At 38.3% G+C, this 26,470-nt stretch overlaps 1 protein-coding gene across 1 annotated transcript in view; it reads right to left on the bottom strand.

Moving 5' to 3' along the window:
* The window catches only part of LOC121038307 (uncharacterized), a 133,857-nt gene that overhangs the window by 17,745 nt on the left and 89,642 nt on the right, over nucleotides 1-26,470 (bottom strand). Inside the window, exons 12-14 of the mRNA XM_040487845.1 lie at nucleotides 15,855-15,958; nucleotides 13,905-14,081; nucleotides 10,668-10,880 (exon numbers count right to left, since the gene is read on the bottom strand). Coding sequence (XP_040343779.1) covers nucleotides 10,668-10,880; nucleotides 13,905-14,081; nucleotides 15,855-15,958 — 494 coding nt within the window. The remainder of the gene's footprint in view (nucleotides 1-10,667; nucleotides 10,881-13,904; nucleotides 14,082-15,854; nucleotides 15,959-26,470) is intronic.

The following is a 26,470-nucleotide window of genomic DNA, read 5'->3' on the forward strand; positions in this document are numbered from 1 at the left end:
AATATTTCACCTTTTTCACCATTTAGTGCTTTAAAAAGTTTTCTTATAAGATTTAGGAGTTCTAGAAAATAAGTTTTGTGAAAATGAATCAAAACTTGTAATGCAACTATTTTATTTGTAAACGATAACTGTATTCTGATCTCTACCTTCAAATGTGAACTTCTTTTAGATGAGAAACAAGTTGCCTGTGGTCTATTTCTCTCTCACAATATAAATACGGCTTAAGCAACTTCTGTCTTCTGTTCTTGTTATGGGTACAATAAAATTCTGACTTTGATTTGTTCATAGCCAAGTAGAGCACATGACCACACATACAAATAATAATAATAATAATAATAATAATAATAATAATAATAATAAATGTATAAGGGCCAACAGGATAGAGATGGACTCCTTGGGTGTAGGGAGAAGAAAAGGAACTAAACTGAGGAGAATCAGGAAGGGATTCCTAGAAAGGTGAAGCCGAGTTAAGTGTCAAATAAGAACTAAGCTAAGTGGAGGAAAGTGAGGGGTGGTAGGTAGTGGATTTCAGGCGCAGGGCAACATGAACAAAGCTAAGAGGCCAAAAGCAGTATGGTGTGTAGATGAACAACTTCTTGATGTTCTCGAGCAAGAGAGAGGAAGGTGAATTCAGAAAGGCAGTATCAGTTTGTATGCAACGTAGAAAGTCGAGCCTGATCTCAGACTGTGGCAGCCACTGAGGAGTGATATGGGCACATCTCAAATTATCCTCAGGAAATTTCTTTAATGCCCCTTTAATGACTCTCTAATACTCATTATCTACCCAATAAGTTACATCATGCTCTGCAGTTTTCTAGCAATGATAAACAGAATCTCAATTCTCTCCTGCTCTTCAAGTACACACCCCTGGAGGTCCCTTTTATTATCTTTTAGAATAGACTTTTTAAAAAATGTTTATCTATTTTGGGGAGAGAGTGAGTGGGGTAGGGGCAGAGAGAGAGAAGGGGACAGAGGATCTGAAGTGGCTCCACGCTGAAAGCAGCAAGCCCAAAGCAGGACTTGAACTCATGAACCACGGGATCATGACCTGAGCCAAGGTCTGATGTTTAACTGACTAAGCCACCCAGGCTCCCCTTTAGAATAGACTTTATATTTTAAAACAGTTTTAGATTTACAGAAAAAAACTGAGAGACAGTACAGAGCTCCCCATATATCTAAATCTACTTTTTCCCATTAACATATTGCATTACTAGGACACATTTCTTATAATTAATGAACCAATGCTGATACATTATTAAGTAACACTTCACTGATATTTCCTTAATTTTTAACTAATATCCTTTTTCTGTCCAGAATCCCACCCAGGATACATTTATATTTGGTCACCATGTCTCTGGACTCCTTTCTTGCTGTGGGAGTTTCTTATATTTTCCTTGTTTTTGATGACTTTGACAGCTTTGAGGAATACTGTTCAGGTATTTTGTAGGATGCCTCACTATTGGAATATGTCTGATGTCTTCCTCGTGTTTAGACTAGAGTTTTGAGATACTGGGAAGAAGACCACAGGAAAAGGTGCCATTTTCACCACATCAAATCAAGGGTGCAAATTTCCAACGTGAGTTATCTCTGTTGAGGTTGACCTTGATCACATGGCTAGGTGTTGGTCAGGTTTTCTACTGCAAAGTCACTGTTTTTACACCCGCTCCCCACCCCCCCACCACTGCCCTTCCCATACTCTATTCCTTGGGAGGAAGTCACTGTGTGCAGCCCATACTTAAGGGAAGGAATTGTGCTTCACCTCCTTGCAGGCAGAGTATTTTATGTAACTTATCTGGAATTCTACATAAGAGATTTGTCTCTTTCCCTCATTTATTTATTTATTAAATCATTTATGTATATTACTATGGGCTCATAATATTTATTTTATACTCTAGGATATAATCCCACACTCCTTTGTTTCTCAAACTGTTCCAGCTTTGACCATTGAGATCTTTCAGTTCTTCGTAAGTGAAGTGTCTCTTAAAGTGTCTCTGAAAGTGTGTGTGTGTGTATGTGCGTGTGTGCTTGTGTGTATGTGTGTTGGCTGATATCAGGGTTCATGAGTTCAAGCCCCAATTCCAGTAAAAACATGAGCCCCGCTTCAGGTGAGCCCTGATTCTCTTTCTCCCTGCCCCTTGCTCACTTGCATTCTCTCTCCCTCTGTCTCTCACACACAATAAATAAATAAATAAATAAATAAATAAATAAATAAATAAATCTGTTTAGACACATGAAAAGATGTTCAACATCACCCATCATCAGGGAAATACAAATCAAAACCACATTGAGATACCACCTCACACCTATCAGAATGGCTAAAATTAACAACTCAGGAAACAAAATACATTGATGAGGATGTGGAAAAAGGGCAAACACTTTTTCACAGTTGGTGGGAATGCAAACTGGTGCAGCCACTCTGGAAAACAGTATGAAGGTTCCTCAAAAAACTAAAAATAGAACTACCCTACAACCCCGCAAGTGCACTACTAGGTATTTATTCAAAAGACACAAAAATGCTACTTCACAGGGGCACACAGGCCCCAATGTTTATAGCAGCACTAGCAACAATAGCCAAATTATGGAAAAAGCCCAAATGCCCATCAACTGACGAACAGATCAAGAAGATGTAGTATACGGAGTATTACTTAGAAATCAAAAAGAATGAAACCTTGCCATTTGCAACCATGTATGGAACTAGAGTGTGTTATGCTAAGTGAAATAAGTCAGAGAAAAAGAGATATCATATAATTGCACTCATATGTGGAATTTAAGAAACAAAACAGATGACCATACGAGAAGGGAAGGAAAAATAAGACAAAAACAGATGGGGAGGCAAACCATAAGAGACTCCTAAATACAGAGAACAAACTGAGGGTTGCTGGAGGGGAAGTGGGTGCAGGGGTGGGCTAAATGGGTGACGGGCATTAAGGAGGACACTTGCTGGGATGAGCAGGGGGTGTTAAATGTAAGTGATGAATCACTGAATTCTATTCCTGAAACCATTACTACACTATCTGTTAACTAACTTGGATTTAAATTTTAATTTTTTTTTTCAACGTTTATTTATTTTTGGGACAGAGAGAGACAGAGCATGAAGGGGGAGGGGCAGAGAGAGAGGGAGACACAGAATCAGAAACAGGCTCCAGGCTCTGAGCCATCAGCCCAGAGCCCGACGCGGGGCTCGAACTCACGGGCCGCGAGATCGTGACCTGGCTGAAGTCGGACGCTTAACCGACTGCGCCACCCAGGAGCCCCTAAATTTTAAAAATAAATAAATAATCTCATTAGAGTGAGCAGGAAAAAAAAAAAAATCTCTGTTTTATCCCTAACCCAAATACAAACGGATTAATGGAATGCAGATAGGAAATAAAAGAAACTACATGGGTTCTGGATGTAAAAGGGTCCTGTTGTATTTTGTGTGTCTTCCTACATATCCACAACATATACCAACGGGACAAAGTCTTGTTAGAGTGTTGATGCTCTGACCGCCGCTGCAACAGCACGTGATGTGCCTTTGCCTCTATCTGGTTTCTTTCTAGAAGGACACTTCCTACTCATCACCCCCAAGTGATATTTTAACTTCTTATTCATTACTGAGCACCTACCAAATGTCAAACCTTGTTGAAGAGTTTGGGGTATTTTAATAAACGAAGCAAATAAGAATCTCTTCCTTATGGTGCCCACATTCTACAAATTAATATACATTCTATACATTGTACTATTATTAATGGTTCTCATCAGCTTTCTCTTTTCCAGGATGACTCACTCAACAATTTATTCTTGTCTTAAAGTCTGTTGCTTGTGAGGGGAAGAAAATCTTTGTTGCTGTCCTCAAGCCCCTCTGTGTATGTATTCTTGAAATCTCTTTCATGCTATAAACATCAAAACTAATGCATAGACTATGGTCTATAATAAACAGCAAAATGTAAGATCGTTTTCTGGAAAATTCAAACAAAATAGCTAATCTTACAATTTTAATAAAATTCTTCAAAATTTTTTGATTAAGTAAAAACATAACTTCAATTCCCAGTTTCCAGTTCTGCATGTAAGAAGCTTAGAAGTCACTACTCTGTCTTAACAAATAAAAAGCCAAACAGATTGAAAAATCACCAACTCCTTTTAGAACCGTCAGAGGAGTGAGGATACAGGTAACTGCTGCCCCCAAAAGTAGAGAGACAGACAGGCAAATACAGGGAGTCACAGCTTACCAGAGCAAAGACTCAAAAGCAGGAACTAATGAGGAAACCATGCCTGGGTAGGAAAACTTGAACTATAATTGATGAATTGCTCAATTGAGCCTCAGTGAGGACAAGTCTCAGAGTTAAAACTCCAAGGAATTCCAGTCAGAAACAGGCCCCTGTACTTTGTGACTTTATCTCCAAGATCTCAACCAGGGTCCTACAGTGAATATCAAAGAATTCCCTTGTGCTTCTGTCAGGGGGAGGGAAAAACGAACCATTTTTAAATACACATACCACTTTGTTCTTCTTAACAAGAACTGCCCACGGGAAAAACCCACTTAATTATAGCCTCAACTTTTGGGGTGTTATCAGACCCTTAATGGCCTGGGGAAAGGGAAATATCCAACTTCCGCCCACTCTACCTATCCCAGAACTGAGAAGCACTTGTTAAGTTCATATTCTAGGGACATAGGCTCACTAAAATCATATGATCTATTATCATCTACATAAAACTAAGTCTTTTACTGAATTTTATACTTTTCAATCCACTGCTCTAGCATTGTGTACCCAGCCCAGCCCATTTGTACATCTATACCACTTCTTAAAAATATGAATTATCTTTAACTTTGTAGTTATGTACATCTAAAGGAAAGAGGCAAAATTAAATAAATTTGCCATAAGAGAATCTGCCCCAGTTTCTGCAAACGAAATTCTTGCCCATGAACAAGGATCCTCCTAGTGTGGGTGTATCCATGTGTGTACGTGTCTTTTGTTTGTATCCTGTTTAGTTTATTTTTCCTCCAACTCTTAACATCTCTTTTTCCTTTACACTGATTCTAGGTGATGAATTCCACCCATGTTTTGAGGCCTGTTTTCTTCTCTGTTTCTTTATTTTTTTTAATATTTACTTTTAAGAGAGAGAGACAGAGAGACAGAGAGCGTGAGCGGGGGAGGGGCAGAGAGACAGGGAGACACAGAATCGGAAGCAGGCTCCAGGCTCCAGGCTGTCAGCACAGAGCCCGATGCAGGGCTCGAACTCACAAACCATGAGATCCTGACCTGAGCCGAGATAGGATGCTTAACCGACTGAGCCAGCCAGGCGCATTAATAGCATTACAAATGTCCCTAGTAAAATGCATGTTTGTTGCTAACTTGAATCTTCACCACATCAGGTGATTTATTCCTACAGCATAAAAATTTCATAGTAACAGAAACATTTATTATAGAATCAGCATCACACTTGATGATAAGTATGTCTGCCTATAAGAAATGTTTTCAGGGGTGCCTGGGTGGCTCAGTCGGTTGAGCTTCCAACCCTGGATTTTGGCTCAGGTCCTGATCCCAGGATCGTGGGATCCACCCTTGTGTTAGGCTCTGCACTGAACATGCAGCCTGCTTAAGATTCTCTCTGACCCTCTATGCCCCCCCACCTCTCTCTCTCTAAAATAAAAGAAAAAAAATGTTCTCAAATATACAATGGCAGATACATTGGAAACATTAATGCTCTTATTCAATTCCATTTATACAATGAACATTTGTTGACTAGCTACTAGGACCGAGGCACTATTAGGTTTTTAAGGTATAATATGAGTATGTGTTACCATTTACCTTTGAGTTCATTTTAAGCCCCTTTGGAGGCTGTGAGCATGCCTTACAACAGCCTCTAAATACATGCAAAGGAGAATAATTAAGATGATTATTACCATTCTGTTTTCAAGAGTAATGTCATTGCAGCCTAATGATTTCTGGTCAGATACAGTAAAAGTGAAAAATAATATGCCTGATTCTTATGCATTAATACAGTACCTTATGAGCAAAAAAGCTATCCATTTTGACTAAAAAGATCTATTTACCAAAATTTTAGATGAAGAATTTTAGTCAGACAACCACATCAATGAGTCACTAAATAAGTTATAAAGAGAACACTATAATGGGAACAGCAGAAAGTAAAATACAAATGCTGAAAGTTCTGGGGAGGCTCTTCTCCACAAAAGTTCCAAAGTAAAGTTTAAACATCAATGTTGTTTAAGTGGTAAACACATAGGGGCGCCTGGGTGGCTCAGTCGGTTGGGCGTCCGACTTCGGCTCAGGTCACGATCTCGCGGTATGTGAGTTCGAGCCCCGCGTCGGGCTCTGTGCTGACAGCTCAGAGCCTGGAGCCTGTTTCAGATTCTGTGTCTCCCTCTCTCTCTGACCCTCCCCCGTTCATGCTCTGTCTCTCTCTGTCTCAAAAATAAATAAATGTTAAAAAAAATTTTTTTTTAAATAAAAAATAAACGGTAAACACCATCACATAGTAGCCTGAGTTCTCCAACCTTCAGTTGTTTACATGAGGCTGGTATACACAAAACAAATAGACACGTGGGATCCACAGGAGGAGCCCTCACTAACCCTGATGTCCCCTGACAGTGTTGGTGGGGGGAGACCATAGCCAAGGGGCCAATCCCAGTGAAAAGCTAGAATAGGATTGATCTAGACTGTGCCTGATGGATAAAAGACTTAAATTTAGAATAGAAACTCTTCAATCCTGGCCAATCTTTTAGTAACTACCTAAAGGGAGTGATTCATTCATTTACATAGATCAGTTTGGGGTAAGACCTGCTATTGTTGTTTTCTTATCTTATTATTTGTCTTGCTATATGAGTTTAGGGGTAAAAGGATGTCATTACAAATATAAGACAGTTAGTCCAGCCTCTGCTACACAAGAGACACTCAAAAATATTAGTCTTTCTCCTTTCTGCTTTCTTTGCTGATCCTGTTACAATTATCAGGAAGTTCACCTTTGGCAAGAATAGTGGCACATTTTTCTAGAATTTACATAGCATTCAGGAGCCTGTGGCTTCATGGAAAGTCTCTTTAAAATTTCAAATCTTTTGGGGCACTTGGGTGGCTCAGTCGGTTAAGCATCCAACTTCAGCTCAGGTCATGATCTTGCGGTCTGTGAGTTCAAGCCCCGCATCAGGCTCTGTGCTGACAGCTCGGAGCTTGGAACCTGCTTATAATTCTGTGTCTCCCTCTCTCTCTGCCCCTCCCTCGCTCATGCTCTGTCTCTCTTGCTCTCAAAAATAAATAAAACATTAAAAAAAATTTCTTTTTAATTTCAAATCTTTTAACAATAACTTTCCAATGCAATAACTTTTCCAAGAATAAGCTTGAAATTTTCTACAGGAACACCAGGAAGGTAAAGACCTCTACCACATGTTTGAGCTTTGATTTTAGGAGACAAGTGAACAAGAGTAACAGATCTATAAGTTTGTCATAGGTTAGGAAGACTCCAAAATCTTACCTTAACTGGAGATTTTTACCAATGTTTTAAAAAAAGAAAACAGTAACGAGATTTCCTCTGCAGCCTTCAAGGGTTACACACACCTCACCCTTTGTGTGCTAGTAGTGCTGGGGGAGCAGTGTTTGAGATTGAGCTGGTACACACTGGGAGAGCCATGCTCGTTTTTTAAATATTGAAATACTTCCATTTGAGATGGTAACCAGCTGTGGTCTGAGCCCCTAGTTCCTCCTGGTGCGCTGGCTGTTCCAACAGGAGACAGTCTCTGGAGGTCCTGGCCCACTGCTGGGATTGGGGGCAGGGGGCAGGGACTAGAGCCTAGCAGAAGGGACGGCACCCTGAGCAGGGACTAGATCCTAGCAGAAGGGACGGCACCCTGATAACACGGCCAGCAGTGCCTCACCCCCATCGTGGACCCCCAAGGCTCCTTTGCTCCCTGCTCTTCCTTCCAGACCCCCTCCCCCTTACTAGTTTCTTTTCCATCTACCTCCTGCTTCACAGGCATGTGTGGTCTCACAGGAACATGACCTAAGAGGAAGGTCCTTAAACCTCCGGTCAAATGACATGCAATCAAGGTATCATTCCCAAAACGCCTAGAGAATCTCTGTGTTATGCTCTATTATGGGCCGAATTTCTTCTTTTAATGTTCTAAATATCAAATTCCATGTAATCAAACCAATTATGTTCCTTCACTTTTGTCAATATATCTCACTGGGTTCCCCACTTTGGCTCTGTCCAAGCCAAACAAAACAAATGCCTCTGTTTTTTTCAAGTTAGGAAAGATCTTTAAGAAGAAGGGACACTTGGATTTGAAACCCGAACACATGATTGCCTGCCTCAGTTCTAAAGTACATAGGAAATTCTGAACTTAGCTTTTTATCCTGAGAAGTCTATCAGGAAGGGAAAAGAAAGCACAGGCTGAAAGGACACGATTTTAGATTCACTCACTCACCTAAGCTGTCAACAAGATGGGTTCTAGGAAAATTGCTAAAGAAGGAAACTTTATTTTTGCATTGGGAATCACCTCCCCTCTATGTATGTGGACCCTGTTCTCCTCATGGGAGTCATTCCAGCTCTCCCATCTTGGTATCATGAATCCTCCCGAAACAGGGGGGGGGGGGGCTTAGAAGGTAACCTGACCTAGACTGATTCTTGGCTCTGACACCAGCTGCTGGGCTCTGGGAAAGTTGTGCAGCCAGGCTCACATTCAGCTTCTTCATCGGAAGAATGAGCATGCCAACAGTTTCTCTGTGACAGAATACTTCTACATATTAATCTGTAAGTTTCTGCCCGTCTGCCTGTGCTCACCAAATTCTTTCAACTGAATACCCAGGACTTCTTCCAGTTCCCTCAGCCTCATCACATAGAGATGAGTCACTCAGCACAAACAAGAAGAACAAGAAGAAAACAACAGTAAGTACTTAGTGTAGGGCAGAAAAATTCAAGATTCTGCTACACTCTTGCAGAGGAAATGTGCTCACGTGCAGGGACAAGAGAAGCAGCATACTGGGAAAGAGGGGGACGAGACGGGGCTCACACAGACTGGAGAGGGGCGAATGGGAGAACCATGAAAACCACCACCCAACTTGAGTATGACACAACAGCTAAATGGAAGGTGACTGACAGATGAGCTATCCCCTCGGTTGATATCTAGAGAAGACACAAATTTCCAATGTTGGTTCATCTACTTTAAAGTGACATTTATCTTCGCCACCACAAACTCTCCCCAGAGATTTAAAAACACACATACCCCAAAACATGTGTCATGCAGTGATACATATCTGTCTCATGGCTCTGAACACTCCCATGAGCCCCCAAAGCAAAGACTCATATACTTTGTGGATGCTGGTGATACGAAAGGAAAGCTACCTCCTGATGTTCCTCCAGTAGGATGACTGAGCATTAGATGAAATCATACTCTCAGTCTGGCCATAGTAGTAATGTTACCTGTTTCGGTTTCTTTTTTTTTAAGTTAATTTATTTATTTTGAAAGACGGAGAGAGAGCGCACATGCACAAGTGGAGGAGGGGCACAGAGAAAAGGAGAGAGAGAATCCCAAGAAGGCTCTGCATTGTCAATGCAGAGCCCAACGTACGGCTCAAACCCACGAACCATGAGGTCATGACCTGAGTCTCAATCAAGAGTCAGACACTCAACCAAATGAGCCACCCAGGTGCCCCAAAAGTAACGTTACCTGTTTTTAATCTTAATTGGTTCACTTACCAGTTTGCCATAGCATGGCACCATGGATTCTTCTGTGAAATTTCACAGTGTTCTTGTGGGTCAATCAAGGATACTAATTAAATATGTGCGTGCATGTGCTTTTCTCTTTGCACTCTGAACACCAGTGCAGCTCACCAGACACAGACTTGCCAGTCTGCAGCAGAGACAGGGGCCCAGACAATGATGAATAGTCTAAGCCTTCCTCCTTCTCACCCCCAGAAGCTCATGCAAACACTACCATATAACTGATGCCATACTGGTAAGGAGAAAAGGGAGAGGAAGCACCCCTGGGTTTATCTTAAAGATGCAATTTAAACTAAATTGTTTCAAAAAAGAACAGAGGAACAAAGCATTAGCAGTCAAGTTAAATGTGTAAACTTACATGACCCTCAACCCATAGAAGAATTATGATATATGAAAGGTGTTATGTTAGTTGCCTTCTATGTCCCCTCCTAAGTCAGGATGTTAAAGAAGATCCCCTAATATTTAGACTTTAAAATTACTTCCTTACTCAAAGTACAGGGTTTCCATTGGTGGAAATTCAGGCACCAAAAGAAGCAGTAGGGCAATATTGTTGAGCTGGGACTTTCTGGAGCCTTGGTTCTCAATGTATGGTTTATAGACCAACATCATCAACAACAGCTGAGAGCTTATTAGAAACACAGACACACAGGTCCCACCACAGTTTATCTGAATTAGAATGTGCTTTACGATACAATTCCCAGGTGATTTGTGTGCACATTACATTTCAGAAGCAATGTCTAAAGGGTCAGACAGAATCCCTCTCTAATCATATAAAGCATGTGGCTGCCCTCCCAACTTTTCAATAAGTCAAGAGAACCACCATATATAACATCCTATTTCTAAAACGTTTATGGGTTAAAGCTAAAAAAACAAAATACTCAGAAAGAGCCATTCTCATATCTATCATTGGCAAACGTATTAAACATTCGCTGAGAAAAATACAAGCATATGCTTACTGTTCCATCACACTGGCCATCCTTAATCCTCAGATACATCCCTGCATTTTTCACACTTTCAAACATGCAAATACCAGAGCTGATTTTATGCACTTTCCAGTAGGATTTCTCAGACTGGCTTCCCACTCCAGTGCAGCTCCCATCAGGCTGGAGACACAGGGCTTGGCACAGACTCGTAGCAAGTAGGACCACAGCACTGTTCAGGAACACGCCCTTCAGGATGACATACAGAACAGAAGGCAGTAAATAACAAGCTCATGTTTTGCTAAAAGAAGATGGCAAAAGAGCCCATTCTTTTACAGAAGTTATAGTGATCAGAATCTTACCAGAAACTTGTTGGCTAAAAATGAGCAAAATAAGGAATAATTTAACTACTATGCAAAACTATACAAAATTAAGGGAGGTTCTCTGACTGGCTCATTATAATATACAACAATTATTATTCATTGAGAATAAAGGATCAGTATTTAATGCTACAGAGATTTAAAAAAGATAAAAAACCACAAATACTTCTCTTAAGAAATTTATAATCAATATAAATAATTATAATATTAATACAAAGCAGAATAAAAACAGTGTACTACAAGTGTACCTGAATTATAGGATGCACCTTATTAGGTGCATATTAGGTCAATGTACATATGGAGGAATGAATGAATAAAAAGAGATATCAAATACAACTAAAGTATTTTTAAGTAAATCCTAGGCAACCAATAACTTAAGAAGATGTAAAAAAATCTTGAAAGTTTATTAGAATACACTAATACTGTGCAGAAATAGATAAAATACATAAACACACAAGTCACTGAGGACAAAATACAAATGGCAAATAAACATTAAAAAAAAAAGGCAGTTCACCCTAGCTTATTAGTCTAAAAACTGTCAAAAGTTTGTTTTGTTTTGTTTTAATTTTTTTTTCAACATTTATTTATTTTTGGGACAGAGAGAGACAGAGCATGAATGGGGGAGGGGCAGAGAGAGAGGGAGACACAGAATCGGAAACAGGCTCCAGGCTCTGAGCCATCAGCCCAGAGCCTGACGCGGGGCTCGAACTCACGGACCGCGAGATCGTGACCTGGCTGAAGTCGGACGTTTAACCGACTGCGCCACCCAGGCGTCCCCAAAAGTTTTTTTAAAGACCATACTCAACACCAAGTTCAACAAGATGGATCCTCTCCTACACTGCAAAAGGAATTGGGTAGTAAAGAAATTAAGGAAAAAAAGAAACAAACAAAAACAGACTCTCAAATACAGAGAACAAACCAGTGGTTGCCAGAGGAGTGGGGGATGGGAGAATGGGTGAAATAGATAAAGGGAATTAAAAGCACACTTTCTCTGATGAGCACTGAGAAATGTATAGAATTGTTGAATCATTATATTGCACACCTGAAACTCATGTAACACTGTATGTTAATTATATTTCAATTAAAAAAGAGAAAGAAATTAACTTTGCTCACACAGGTCTGGCCTTTGCCTTTGGATTCTGAAAGGTAATTTCTAAACCTTTGGATTGCTATGCTTGATAAGAGTTTTTTTGTTTGCTTGATGGTCTTGAACCAGTCACATAGTAAAAATCTGAATTAGGGTGGCAGTTTTGAGTCACAAGATGTCAGCTGACCTCCTCTGAGGCTGGAGACTGAGATCAGCAACATGGACTCTTTGTATGATTGAACCCCAATCAAGACTGCACACCAAGGCTCATGGGAGCTTTCTGAATGGCAATACTCCACGCATATTGTCACATATCAATGCTGAGAAACAAATGCTGTCCTCACTCTATAGGGAGAGGACAACTAGAAGTTGCACCATTTGGTACTTTCTATGTGTCTCTTCCCTTAGATGATTTTAACCTGTATCCTTTTTCTGTAATAAACCATAACCATGAGTATGACAACTTCCAGTGAGTTCTGAGCTATTTTACTAAATTATCAAAACTTGATAGTGGTCCCAAGGACCCTGGAACTCTGAAATGTGTGTCAGATGTGAGGGTAGTCATATGAGCTGTCCCCTTTTAAACTTCACAGTTGGTTTAATGTTCACAGGATTTAAAATTAGTACATTTCTGGAAAGAAAGTTGGCAGTATGTTCCCATAGTCTTAAAGGCTTCATATTCTGACCCTTAAATTCAATTTCAAATCATTTAAGCTAAGCAAATAACCAAATATGTGAAAGTATGTCAAAGTATATTTTGCAGTAACATATGCAGAGGTGGTAAAATGAAGAGATTAAGATTAAACACCCAGGGGCATGTGGATGGCTCAGACAGTTAAGTGCCCAACTCTTGGTTTCGGTCAGGTCATGATCTTACCATTCAAGGGCTTGAGCCCCACATCAAACTCTGCACTGAGAGTGGGAGCTGCATGGGATTCTCTCTCTCTCTGCCCTTTTCCTGTTTTCTCTCTCTCTCTCTCTCTCTCTCTCTCTCTCTCTCAAAAATAAATAAACTTAAAAAAATTAAAAATCCAATGATAGAGAGAGATTGATACATAAACATATACATATACCTTATGTTTGGGTATAAAAATCATGTTGTTTTGGGAAAAATAATATTGTCATGAAGTGTTTATTATATAGTAAGCATAAAAAGTTTGGAAGACAAATTGACTTTGATTTGAATCACGATCCACCATTTATCCACTAGTTATGCTACACTAGTCAGATTTTAGCTTCTCGGAAAATCTTTTCTTCTATTTAAAATACAAATAATAGTATCTGTCACTATTTTTAGGATGATTAAATATAATTTTGTACGTGGTAAAGCTCTCAGTAAAGTGCTTGGCATAAAATAGGCAAAATGGTAGGTATTGTTTTATTATGATAACAATAATATTTTTAAGATAAACTCAGAAGCACATACTATAAAGAAAGAAGCATAAAATGATCACACATATACAACACTCAAAGAGTGTAAATATTCTAATTGTTAGAAAAGTTAAATATATACACTTGATTCCCAGATGTAAGAGTCTCTAAATTTGTACTAAGAATTCCCACATTTATGGTTTTCACCTACAAATTCATTTGAATAAAGGATGTCACTCCTATCAGTTCCAGTGCTGCTGAAGCTATGATCCCTATTGCCTTCCAGTCTGGGTAAACAGAATGGCAATAGGCATCAATGCCACCTAGTGGGAAAGAGATCTGACGACTCCATTCTGACTCCAGAGCTTTCCTCAATAGAGCGAAATAAAGTAGGTATTTAGCAATATAAACTTTAATGACTTTCCACCATTTTACCTTGACAAAAACCACAAATTCTTTTGAAAGGTCTGCGTAGCCTGCTGATGATTCAGCAGCTATTTTGCCATGACGATCAAAAATAACCGTTTGACCAGGAACCAATGCTGACTCAAGAAGTGCACAACGGTTGGGCTGATAAAGCACTCGCAGCTCAGTGCAGGCTCCACCACTAGCCTAAAAGAAAAAGAAACAAACAAGCAAGCAAACTCTGAATTAGCAATAGAAAACAATTAGATTTGAAATGTTTGCACATGCTATGTATGTACAGGTCTATTCCCCTCTATAGACTCCTCATATTATCTATCACATGCTTTTGTCATTTAATTGTTTTGATTTTCCAGCCTGATTTCCAGGGTCTTATTCCAAGAACTTTCTGTTGATTTCTCAGAACTCATGGAAGAGTACCAGGTAACAACAAAAAAAACTTCAGCAGCAGGAGAATTTAATGAGTTACTGTATTCTGTTGTTTATTTTTCATTTCTTCATTTGTGTTCTCTTACTCAAGACTCTTTTGGACCAAAAGCTGAAATTAACAGGCACGCATTATCAGGTTTTGTTTACAAAAAAAATTAAGCAAATCGAGGAGGTTATGCTACAGGGAAACATTCCTGGCTCCAACTACTATTTGAGATTTTACCCCATTTCCCCTCAGTGCCTTGGGGAGGCATTGGGCCTGAAAAGGAAGGACACATGGGTGTCCTTGAAAGGCTTGGCCCATGGCACTCACTAAAGCTACCAAACTCAGCAAAGTGCTCTTGTGTAAGTATGGTAGGTAAGCAACAGGGCTATTCATCTCCGAGAAGCCATGTGATGTTTGATGAGTACATCAGCAGTTACTGGTGTGGACTGAAGCCAAAAGGGCTGTTACTGGATATTCCCAGACCCCCATACCAGGAAAAGTCTCTTGTGTAACAAGATGAGTCTCGTCGTAACTAAGATGGAAACTCTCACCAACCTAATGGGTTAGGGGCTTGGAAGTAAATTTAATTTGAGTTTAGAAAAATAAATTTCTCAAACTCTTGATCTAATTAAGTAGATTTCATACTTACTACATTATTTATAAGCACTTACTATAACCAGGATCTGTGCTGAGCAGAACGTGCTACAAAGTACAGCACAGGATGACGTGCTAAGTCCAGAGCAGAGGAGAAAAGACTTTGTAAAGAAAATTTGACGGATTATCATTTAGCCTGAATTGCAAGCCTACAAATTATATACGTTTTTTCAATAATTATTATTTTTCCTTAAGTTAAATAACACGCCACGAGTCAAAAATCATGTAATATTATATAGCATTACATGAAAAGCTGTAGCATGAGTGCTAGAGTCAGAATGCCAGTGTTCAGTTCCTGCTTCCACATTTACTGCCTATGTGACCTTGAGCCACTCACTTCATCCTCCTACACATTAGGTTCCTCTTCTGTTAAACAGGGATAATAACGGATTCTCTCACAGGGCAGATATAAAGATTAAGCATTATAACATATTAAACATTTTACAACAGTGCATGACAGCTATCCTATGCAGTCTCATTTTTCAAAATAAATAACATGCATATATTTTTTAAAACAGCTTTATATATTAAAAGCTACTTTTCAAACCTAAACTAAGCAATACAAAGCATCCTTAGGTGACGTTATTAGTATTTCTTCCCCAATAATATACTCCTTGAAGGGACCTTTGAGAAATCAGATCGTCCCCTCTTGGAGGCTTATTAATACTTTGAATGTTATCAGAAAAGTGGTCTAGTTTTCTTGTCTAAATTTTAATTGCTGAAATTAGGACCATTTATGCAACAGAATATCAAAAGTTAGTTAGACAAAACAGAATAATGAACAGGGTGAAAGGGAAAAGCCAAAGGAATACAATTTGATAATCTTATAAAAATAAATTACATATGGATACAACACTATTGATAAACAGCAAATAAATAAAATCACTACACACCATTCCAGTGACAGTGCTGTTGTCAACAGCAAGAGAAAGATGCCTGATTACATGACTCTGGAAAATGCACATATTTCCTTTGTTGAAAATAACATCAAAGAGACCTGGAAAACATTTTAGGTATTAGCAAGTAGTAATTCATGCTTTTAAAGTATTTTTTCTTATTCAATTATACACTGAAACCTCCTGATAAGACATTTTATGATACCTCTCAGTTAAATATTTTTAATTAGTCAAAAGACAGAATGCCACTAACCTTTGATTGTCTACAAGTTGCTTGGCAATTTGGTGGAATTTCCATGGAAAATCCCTAATGCCTTTCCATGTTAATCAGTAAGCCCTGATACAACCCCAAAGAATAACACCTGACAGAACTGATTCCAGGAAGATAAATTATCCTGGTGCAAAAAAAAAAAAAAAAAAAAAAATCCATTCCATAAATCTCAGGGACTTGAGTTAAAATAAAATAACACATTATAATATAATAATGCATTACAAATACATATGACTTGAGCATTAGTGACTGCTTTGTAGGATTACAATGATTAAGATAATGGCATCATATATCTGGTTGTTTTCAGTTTTCAATATACTGTTTTTTTAAGTAGGCTTCACACCCAGTACAGAGCCCAATGTGGGGCTTGAACTCATGACCCCAAGATCAAGACCTGAGCTGAGATCAAGAGTCAGATGCTCAACCGACTGAGCCACCCAGGCACCCCAGGTTCTCAATATACTTTTATACACCTTTTTATCTTAAAATGTATGCTTCTTCAAGGCATGAATTTTTGTCTACTCTGTATACATCCATATAACTGCACTTAGAACAGTGTGTAGAACATAGTAATTTCTCAAGAAATATTCCTTAGTCAATTAAATCATATATATATATACACACACACATATGCATATATATGTATGTGTGTGTGTGTGTGTGTGTGTGTATAAGTATATATTAACAGATCCAGAGAGAAACTGACAGACTACAATAACGTAAGGAACTTTAACACCTGACTTATAACAATGAATATATCTAAACAAAGAAATCAATAAGGAAACATTGACTTTAAACAATATGTTAAACTAGATGGACTTAAAAGACATACACAGAACATTCTATTCGAGATCAGCAGAATACATATTCTTCTCAAGTGTACATGAAACGTCCTCTAGGGCAGATCATATGTTAGGCCAAAAATAAGTCTCAGTAAATTCAAGAATATCAAAATCATATCAAGAATCTTCTCTGACTACAATGATATAAAACTAAGAAACCAAGTACAAGAAGAAAACAGAAATCCACAAAAATGTGATGATTAAAGAACATGTGGGTCACCTGGGTGGCTCAGTCAGTTAAGCGACTGACTCTTGATTTCAGCTCGTGTCATTCATGATCTCACGGTTCTCGTGATCTCACGATCTCATACACTGTGTGCTAACTAACCGGAATTTAAATAATTTTTTTTAAAAAAAGAGGGCAGATCATAGCAGTGCAGGCCTAAATCAAAAAATAAGAAATCTGTCCAACAATCTAACTTCATGTTAGAATCTGGATGTCAGACTCTAGTTCTGGTTCTGGCAATAAAGAGTTCAATAATTCATTCAACCACTATTCACTGAGCACTTACTACGTGCATGCAATATTTTAAGTTGTAACCTAGATAAAGATTCTCAATGTTCTTATCTGTCCAACATTCTTATCTTTACAAACAAGAGGTGGGGCTCCTGAGTGGCTCAGTCAGTTAAGGAGAGAACTTTTGATTTCAGCCCAGGTCATGATCTCCACTTCATGAGACTGAGCCCCATAGGGGGCTCCATGCTGACAGTGCACAGAGCTTGTTTCTGATTCTCTCTCTCCCTCTCCCCCTGCCCTTCCTCGACTTGCACTTGCTCTCCCTCAAGTAAATAAACTTTAAAAAATAAAAACAAGAAGCAAGTCTATATAATCTTAAGTTCCTGGCTAATTCTAACACCCACTGGATCTAGTCACACTAATGTCATCAAAACGAACTCTAATTGCCAAAACCCAACAGAAGCGTTTCAGTCCTTATTTGGCTTTGCCTCTCTACTCCACCTGAACCTGCAGGCACCTTTGGAAGCTTCACAATCGCCCTCCTCACTAACTTCCTTCTCAATTGCCCTTTTCATGCACAGGGTTCTGTCCTCAGCTGATTAACCTTCTCACTTTCCACTGGCTCCCTGGGAAGTTTCTTTTGATAATCCATAAAGTGATAAATGCCAAGTAAAATCTAAACCACCCCCTCAACATCAGCTCATATATATTACTTCCTGTTAAACATAAACAACTGGGTATGTCACAGACACTTCAAACTCCGTATGTACAAATGAGAGCTCACAATTTCCCCTACATTCCTAGCTTCCAAATGTACTCCTCCTAAATCTCCTGTATCTCCGCTTTAGTTGGCGATCCCATCAACAATTTAATCACCCAACTCAGAAACCTGAGAGTAACCTTTGCCCTTGCCCTTGATACTCCTTTACCAATAAATGATGAAAGCCTGTCAATCTTATCTCCTAGAAATTCCTCAAAGCATCCCCTCTACTCTATCAATATTCCCACTGAAGTATTTCAGGTCCTCATCATCTTCTGCTTGACAGGTTACAAGAGGCTTCTAACTGGTCACTCCTTCTCTAATCTCCCTGCACATCCTGAAATCTTACCTCCACTTAGCTATCAAAGTATTTCTATTCTACTTCAAATCCATTAACAGCTATGTCCCACCCATAGAAGGGAATAAAAGAAGTTGCCTTCAGACATACACTGGCCCTTCTCTCTCAGATATCTGTATAGGGGCCACAGACTAGTCATGGAAGGGGATGGTTTGACTTACACATTGCAGTAGACACCTTTTGATGACCAGCAGACTACTTTTAACACAATATTCTTGTGGTATTGGAATAAAGGGTTTAAAACATGCTTTACGGTCTCTAGAGTAAAACATCAGATTTAGCACTCTCTATTGCAACACTCAAAAAGATACAGGAGTGCTGATTCATAGGGGCATGAACCCCAAAGTTTGTAGCAGCACTTTCAACAATAGCCAAATTAAGGAAAGAGCCCGAATGTCCATTGACTGATGAATGAATAAAGAAGATTTGGTTTGTATATTCAAAGGAATACTACTTGGCTATGAGAAAGAATGATCCTGCCATTTGCAACAACGTGGACGGAACTGGAGGGTATTATGCTAAGTGAAATAAGTCAGTCAGAGAAAGACAGATACCGTATGTTTTCACTCTTATGTGGATCCTGAGAAACTTAACAGAAGACCATGGGGGAAGGGAAGGGAAGAAAATAGTTGCAAACAGAGACGGAGGCAAGCCATAAGATACTCTTAAATACAGAGAACAAACAGAGGGTTGTTGCGGGAGAAGGGAAAATGGGTGATGGGCACCGAGGAGGGCACTTGTTGGGATGAGCACTGGGTGTTGTATTAAGCAATGAATCATGGGAATCTACCCCCAAAACCAAGAACACACTGTATACACTCTATGTTAGCTAACTTGACAATAAATTATATTTTAAAAAATTCATCTTGGATCTACAATTGGATTCTGAGTTAAGAAATTCAGCAATTTACAAAACAAAATAGCCCTGATTTGCTGAAGACTGGTATAAGTGTTAGTCTCACCTCTATGTGTCAACTCAGAGAGAGTTACACGAGGTCAGAGAGCAAAGTGAGCAGCCATATCCAAACCATGAACACGTACTTCTGACGTCCAGAGTTCTCTTCTTCCTTTACATCTCCTTTCCCTCATCTTTCTGAATTCAGGGACTTAGGTTCACTTTAAAGGAGACTGAATAAGACAACATCCATCCTAGAGCACATTCTTTTTCAATTTAAAGCCAAGGAAGTCCTTCCAAGTCCTCTCCCTAAAATAGAAGAGCAAAACCAATGGCTTTTTGATCTCAGAGAAATGCACCTAGGATATGGTAAGAGCTGGAGCAGAAGACAAAGTGGCCAACGTGTATCCACTGCTACACTCTTGAAATTATAAGTATTTTTTAATTTGCTTTATTAGTACCTAGTAGCAGACAACCAGACAAACAAAAAAATTACAGCTAATCACCACCTAGTGAATCACCACATTCACTAGAAATAGGGCTTAAAAATGAGTAGATCAACTGCTAACAATAATCTAAGAGAAGAATTCTAGTAGTACCTACACGGAATCCTACCTACACAGACAGAATACGAAAGATAATACAAAGGAGTAAGTTCTAGAAAAGGCTGTATTTTTTGTTATTCAAAAAAAAAGTAGAGAATAAGCAGCACAAGAACTTTCTTTTAAGGGGAAGAGGAAAATTAGCCTCCTTGGTATACCATGTAAACTATTTGATAAAGAAACAATGAAAAACTACAGAAAATCTTCTCTTCAAAGTCCTGAGAAGATTCAATCTATATCTCCTATGAAACAATACTCCTTAAATTCCTACTTCCCAATTAATTGTAACTGAAACTGGAAATTATCAAGCATGCATTACAGGTATAGTTACCATACAATTGTCCAACCAGGATACTTTTGAGAGTAAAATGGGATGCCAATCAGACGGAATACAGATTCAAACAAGAACATGCAAACGAGAGTGTGTGGTCCTTTTAACTTATGCAATGCTTTACACAAGAAACAGACCTTAGCCTTACATTTTAAAATTGGATAATAAGTGGATGTGTAAGTTTCAATGTTATACTAAAGTTAAAGCATCCATTTTTTATTATTAATTCTGCCTTAATGACAAAGTGTAATGAGTCTAAGACCCTCATGCACCACTGATGAGAGTATATACAACTGATATAACTGATATATTTAAAGGGCTGATATAACTCTTCTGAAAAGAGATGGGGCAATCTATAAAAAGAGGCTTAAAAATCTTGGGTGAAAGGAGAAACCAAAGGAAAATCAAAATAAATCCTGAAACAAATGAACATGGAAACACAGCACACCAAAACTTATGGGATGCAGCAAAAGCTGTTCTAAGAGGGTTAGGTGTAGCAATATGTGCCCACATTTTTGAAAAGAAAGATCTTAGGGCACCTTGATGGCTCAGTTGATTAAGCGACCAACTCTTGATTTGAGCTCTGGTCATGATCTCCAGATTCGTGAGATAAAGCCTCGAGTCAGACTCTGCACTGACATCATGGGACCTGTCAACATGGAAGCCTAGAGCCAGAAGAAGGTAGATCAAATTAAAGACTGGAGAAGAAATAAATGGTATAGAAACAAACAAACAACAGTATAACACATCAATGAACCTAACGGTTATTTCTTCAAAATAATTATAAAATTAATAAACTCCTAGCCAGACTTATCAAAAAGAAAAGAGAAAGAACCCAAATAGATAAAATCATAAATGAAAGGGGAAAGACCACAGCCAATACCACAGAAATACAAACAATTATAAGAAAATATTATGAAAAATTATATGCCAACAAACTGGGCAACCTGGAAGAAATGGATGAACTCCTAGAAACATACAAACTACCAAAAGTGAAAACAGAAAGAAACAGAAACTTTGAATAGACCCACAATCAGAAAAGAAATTGACAGTAATCAAAAATCTCCCAAGAAACAAAATTTGAGGGCCAGAGGCTTCTCAGGGGAATTCTACCAGACATTTAAAGAAGTGTTAATACCTATTCTTCTTAATCTGTTCTAAAAAACAGAAACATAAGGAAAACTTCCAAACTCATTTTATGAAGCCAGCATTACCATGTCTCCAAAACCAAAGACCCCACTAAAAAGAAGAATTACAGGGCAATATCCCTGAGGAACATGGAGGCAAAAATTCTCAAAAAGATACTATCAAATCAAATTTGACAGTACATTAAAAGAATGATTCACCACGATCAAGTGAGATTTATTTCTGGGCTGCCAGGCTAGTTCAGTATTTACAAATCAATCAGTGTGATACACCACATTAATAAAAGAAAGGATAAGAACCATATGATCCTCTCAATAGATGCAGAAAAAGCATTTGACAAAATACAGCATCCATTCTTGATAAAAACCCTCCACAAAGTAGGGACAGGGAGAACATACCACAACATCACAAAGGCCATATACGAAAAACAGACAATATCATCCTCAAAGGGGAAAAACTGAGAGCCTTTCCCCTACAGTCAGGAACAAAACAACAATGTCCATTCTCACCATTACTATTTAACATAGTACTGGAAGTCTTAGCTTCAGCAATCAGACAACAAAAAGAAATGAGGCATCCAAATTGGCAAGGAAGAAGTTAAACTTTCACTATCTGCAGACAACATGACACTCTATGTAGGAAACCCAAAAGACCCAAATAATTGATAGAACTAATTCAGCAAAATTGCAGGATATAAAATCAATGTGCAAAAATCTGTTGCATTTCTATACACCAATAACAAAGCATCAGAAAAAGAAATCAAGCAATCAATCCCATGTGCAACTGCACCAAAACAATTAGATACCCAGGAATGAACCTAACCAAAGAGATAAAGGATCAGTACTCTGAAAACTACGGAAGACTTATGAAAGAAATTGAAAAGAACACAATGAAATGGAAAACCACTCATGCTCATGGATTAAAAGAACAAACATTGTTAAAATGTCTATACTATTCAAAGCAATCTACACATTTAATGCAATCCTTATCAAAATAACACCAGCATTTTTCACAGAGCTAGAATGAACAATCCTACAATTTGTATGGAACCACAAAAGGTTCCACAAAAGGCTACTTGGGAGTAGCCAAAGCAATCCTGAAAAAGAAAACCACAACTGGAGACATCACAATTCCAGACTTCAAGCTATATTATAAAGCTGTAGTCATCAAGACACCATGGTACTGGCACAAAAACAGACACACAGATCAATGGAACAGAAGAGAAAACACAGAAATGGACCCACAACTATATGGTCAACTAACCTTTGACAAAGCAGGGAAGAATATCCAATGAAAAACGACAGTCTGTTCAACAAATGGTATTAGGAAAACTGGACAACAATATGCAAAAGAATAAAACTGGACCACTTTCTTACACCATACACAAAAATAAATTCAAAATGGATGAGAAACCCAATGTGAGACAGGAAACCATCAAATCCTAGAGAAGAACACAGGCAGCAACCTCTTTGACCTCGGCTGGAGCCACTTCTTACCAGACACGTCACCAGAGGCAAGGGAAACAAAAGCAAAAATGAACTAATGAGACTTCATCAAGATAAAAAGCTTCTGCACTGTGGAGGAAACAACAAAACAAAAAGTCAGCCTACAGAATGGGAGAAGATATTTTCAAATAACATATCTGATAAAGGTTTAATATCCAAAATCTATAAAGAACTTATCAAACCCAACACCTGAAACACAAATTATCCAGTGAAGAAATGGGCAGAAGATATGAATAGACACTTTTCCAAAGAAGACACCCAGGTGGCTAATAGACACATGAAATGACATTCAACATCACTCGTCATCAGGGAAATACAAATCAAAAGCATAATGAGAGGGGCAGCTGGGGGGCTCAGTAGGTTAAGCATCTGACTCTTATTTCATCTCAGGTCATGATCTCACAGTCATGAGACTGAGCCCAGCATCAGGCTTTGTGATGTGCATGGAGCCTGCTTGGGGTTGTCTCTTTTCTCTTCTCTCTCTCTCTCTCTCTCTCTCTCTCTCTCTCTCTCTCTCTGTCCTTCCCCTGCTTGCTTTCTCTCTCCCTCTCAAAATAAATAAATAATCATTAAAAAAAAAAACACCATGAGATACTGCTTCACACCTGTTAGAATGGCTAAAATTAACAACACAGGAAGCAAGATGTGTTGGCAAGGTTGCAGAGAAAGGGGAATCCTCTTGCACTGTTGGTGGGAACGCTGACTGGTGTAGCCACTCTGGAGAACAGTATGGAGGCTCCTCAAAAAGTTAAAAAGAGAACGACCCTATGATCCAGGAATTAACTGCACTACTAGGTATGTACCCAAAGTTACAAGACTACAGTTTCAAAGGGGTATATGCACCCCCAATGTTTACGGCAGCATCAACAACAGCCAAACTATGGAGAGAGACCAAATGTCCACCAACTGATGAATGGATAAAGAACATGAGGTATATGTATACAATGGAATATTACTCAACCATCAGAAATAATTGCAACAACTAGATGTATTAGGCCAAGTGAAATAAGTCAGAGAAAGCCAAATACCATATGATTTCACTCATATGGAATTTAAGAAAGCAAGCAGATGAACATATGGGGGTGGGGGTAAAGAAAGAGGGAAACAAACCATGAGAGACTCTGAAAGACAGAACGAACTGAGGGGTGATGGAGGGAGGTGGGTGGGAGATGGGCTAGATGGGTGATGGGTATTAAGGAGGGCACTTGTTATGATGACCACTGGGTGTTGTATGTAAGTAAATAATCACTGAATTCTACTCCTGAAACCAATATTGCACTGTATGTTAACTAACTAGAATTTAAATAACAATTTGAAAAAGAAAGAATAAATGAAATAGGAAACAAAAACAATAGGAAAGATTAACTAAGATCTTGAAATAAGGAGTTGGGTTTTTTGAAAAGATAAACAAATTGTCAAATCTTTGGCTGGATTAACCAAGAAAAAAAAGGAGACTCAAATAGGTAAAATTATAAATGAAAAAGAAGACATTACAACTGAAACCACTGAAATACAAAGTGTCATAAAACAATTTTATACCCACAAATTGGAAAACTTAGAAAAAATGGATAAGGTCTTAAAAACATACACTCTAAGAATGAGTCATGAAAAAAAAAAAAGAAAATTTGAAGAAACCAATAACAATTAAGGAGTTGAATCAGTAATCAAGAATCTCCCAACAAAGAAATGCCCAGGATCTAATGGTTTCACAGGTAAAATTACCAAATATTTAAAGAACAATTAACACCAATATTTCTCAAACATTTCCAAAAAAAAAAAAAAAAAAAAAAACTGAAGAGGAGGGAACACTCCCAAACTCATTTTACTAGGCCAGCATTACCCTGTTACCAAGGCCAGATAAGGACACAACAACAACAACAACAACCACCACAACAACATAAAATATTGTAAACAATATTACAGATAAATACAAATGCAAAAATTCTCAACAAAATAGTAGGAAACTCAATCTGAAGTCACATTAAGAGCATTATACACCATGGGGTATTTATCCCTGGGATGCAAGTGGGATTTATCCCTGGGATGCAAACTGTTTCAAAATACTCAAATCAAGAGAGTGACACACTACATTAATTGAATGAAAGACAAAAATCATACAATCATCTATAGATGCAGAAAAAACATTTGAGAAAATTCAGTATCATTTCATGAAAAAAATCTCTCAAAAAGTGGGGATGGGAGAACCTTACCTCTACATAATAAAGACCATGTATGACAAGCCCACAGCTAACACCGTAGTCAGTGGTGAAAATCTAAAACAAGTCTAAGATCAGGAAGAAGGCAAGGGTGCCCACTGTCACCAGTACGTACCAGCAGAGTACAGGAAGCCTAGCCTGAGCAAACAGGCAACAAAAAGAAATAAAAAGAATCCAAATTCAGAAGGAAGACGTAAAATTGTTTCTACTTGCAGGTGATATGAGAGTCTCCACCAAAAATTGTTAGAACTAATAAAACAAATTCAGTAAAGTTGCAGGATACAAAATCAAGGCACAAAAATCAGCTGAGTTTCTATACACTCACAGCAAACTGTCTGAAAAACAAATGAAGAAAAAATTTAAAATAGCATCAAAAACAAGAAAATTCTTAGGAATAAATTTAACCTAGAAAGTGAAAGATCTATACACCACAACTGTAAGACAGTGATTAAAAAAATTAAAAAGACATGAATATAAAAAATCCCATATTCATGAATCATAAACTGTTAAAATGTCCATACTACCTGAAGCCATTTATTGTTTCAACACAATCCCTATTAAAATTCCAATGGCATTTTCATAGAAATAGAAAAAATAATCTTAAAATTTATAAGGAACTACAAAGACTGTAAATAGCCAAAATAATCTTGAGAAAGAACAAAGTAATCTTGAGAAAAAAAAATCATACATCCTAATATTAAACTACATTAGGGCTACAGTAATCAAAGCAGTTTGGTACTGGCATTAAAACAGACACCTAAACCCATGGAACAGAATAGAGAACCAAGAAATAAGCCCACACATACACCGTCAACTAATACTTGACAAGAGAGTCAAGGAAACTCAATGCAGAAAGGATAGTCTCTTCAATAAGTGGTTCTGGAAAACTGGATGTCCACATACTGTTGAAGAACAGTATAAATAGCTCCTTAATGTTGGTCTTGGCAATGGTTTTTGGATATGACCTCAAAAGTACAAGCCACAAAATAAAAAGCAACAAGTGGTACTATATCAAACTAAAAGACTTCCACACAGCAAAGAAAACAATCAACAAAATAAAAAGGCAACCTACAGAACGGGAGAAAATATTTGCAAACCGTATCTCGGATGAGGGATTTATTTCCCAAAATATATAAGGAACTCAATGCAATGGCAAAAAAACCCCAAAAAACAAATAAAACAACACACACACACACACACACACACACACACACACACACACACACACAC

Source organism: Herpailurus yagouaroundi, unplaced genomic scaffold (genome assembly GCF_014898765.1).
Source record: "Herpailurus yagouaroundi ecotype Mexico unplaced genomic scaffold, PumYag 165, whole genome shotgun sequence".
Taxonomy (NCBI): Eukaryota; Metazoa; Chordata; class Mammalia; order Carnivora; family Felidae; genus Herpailurus; species Herpailurus yagouaroundi.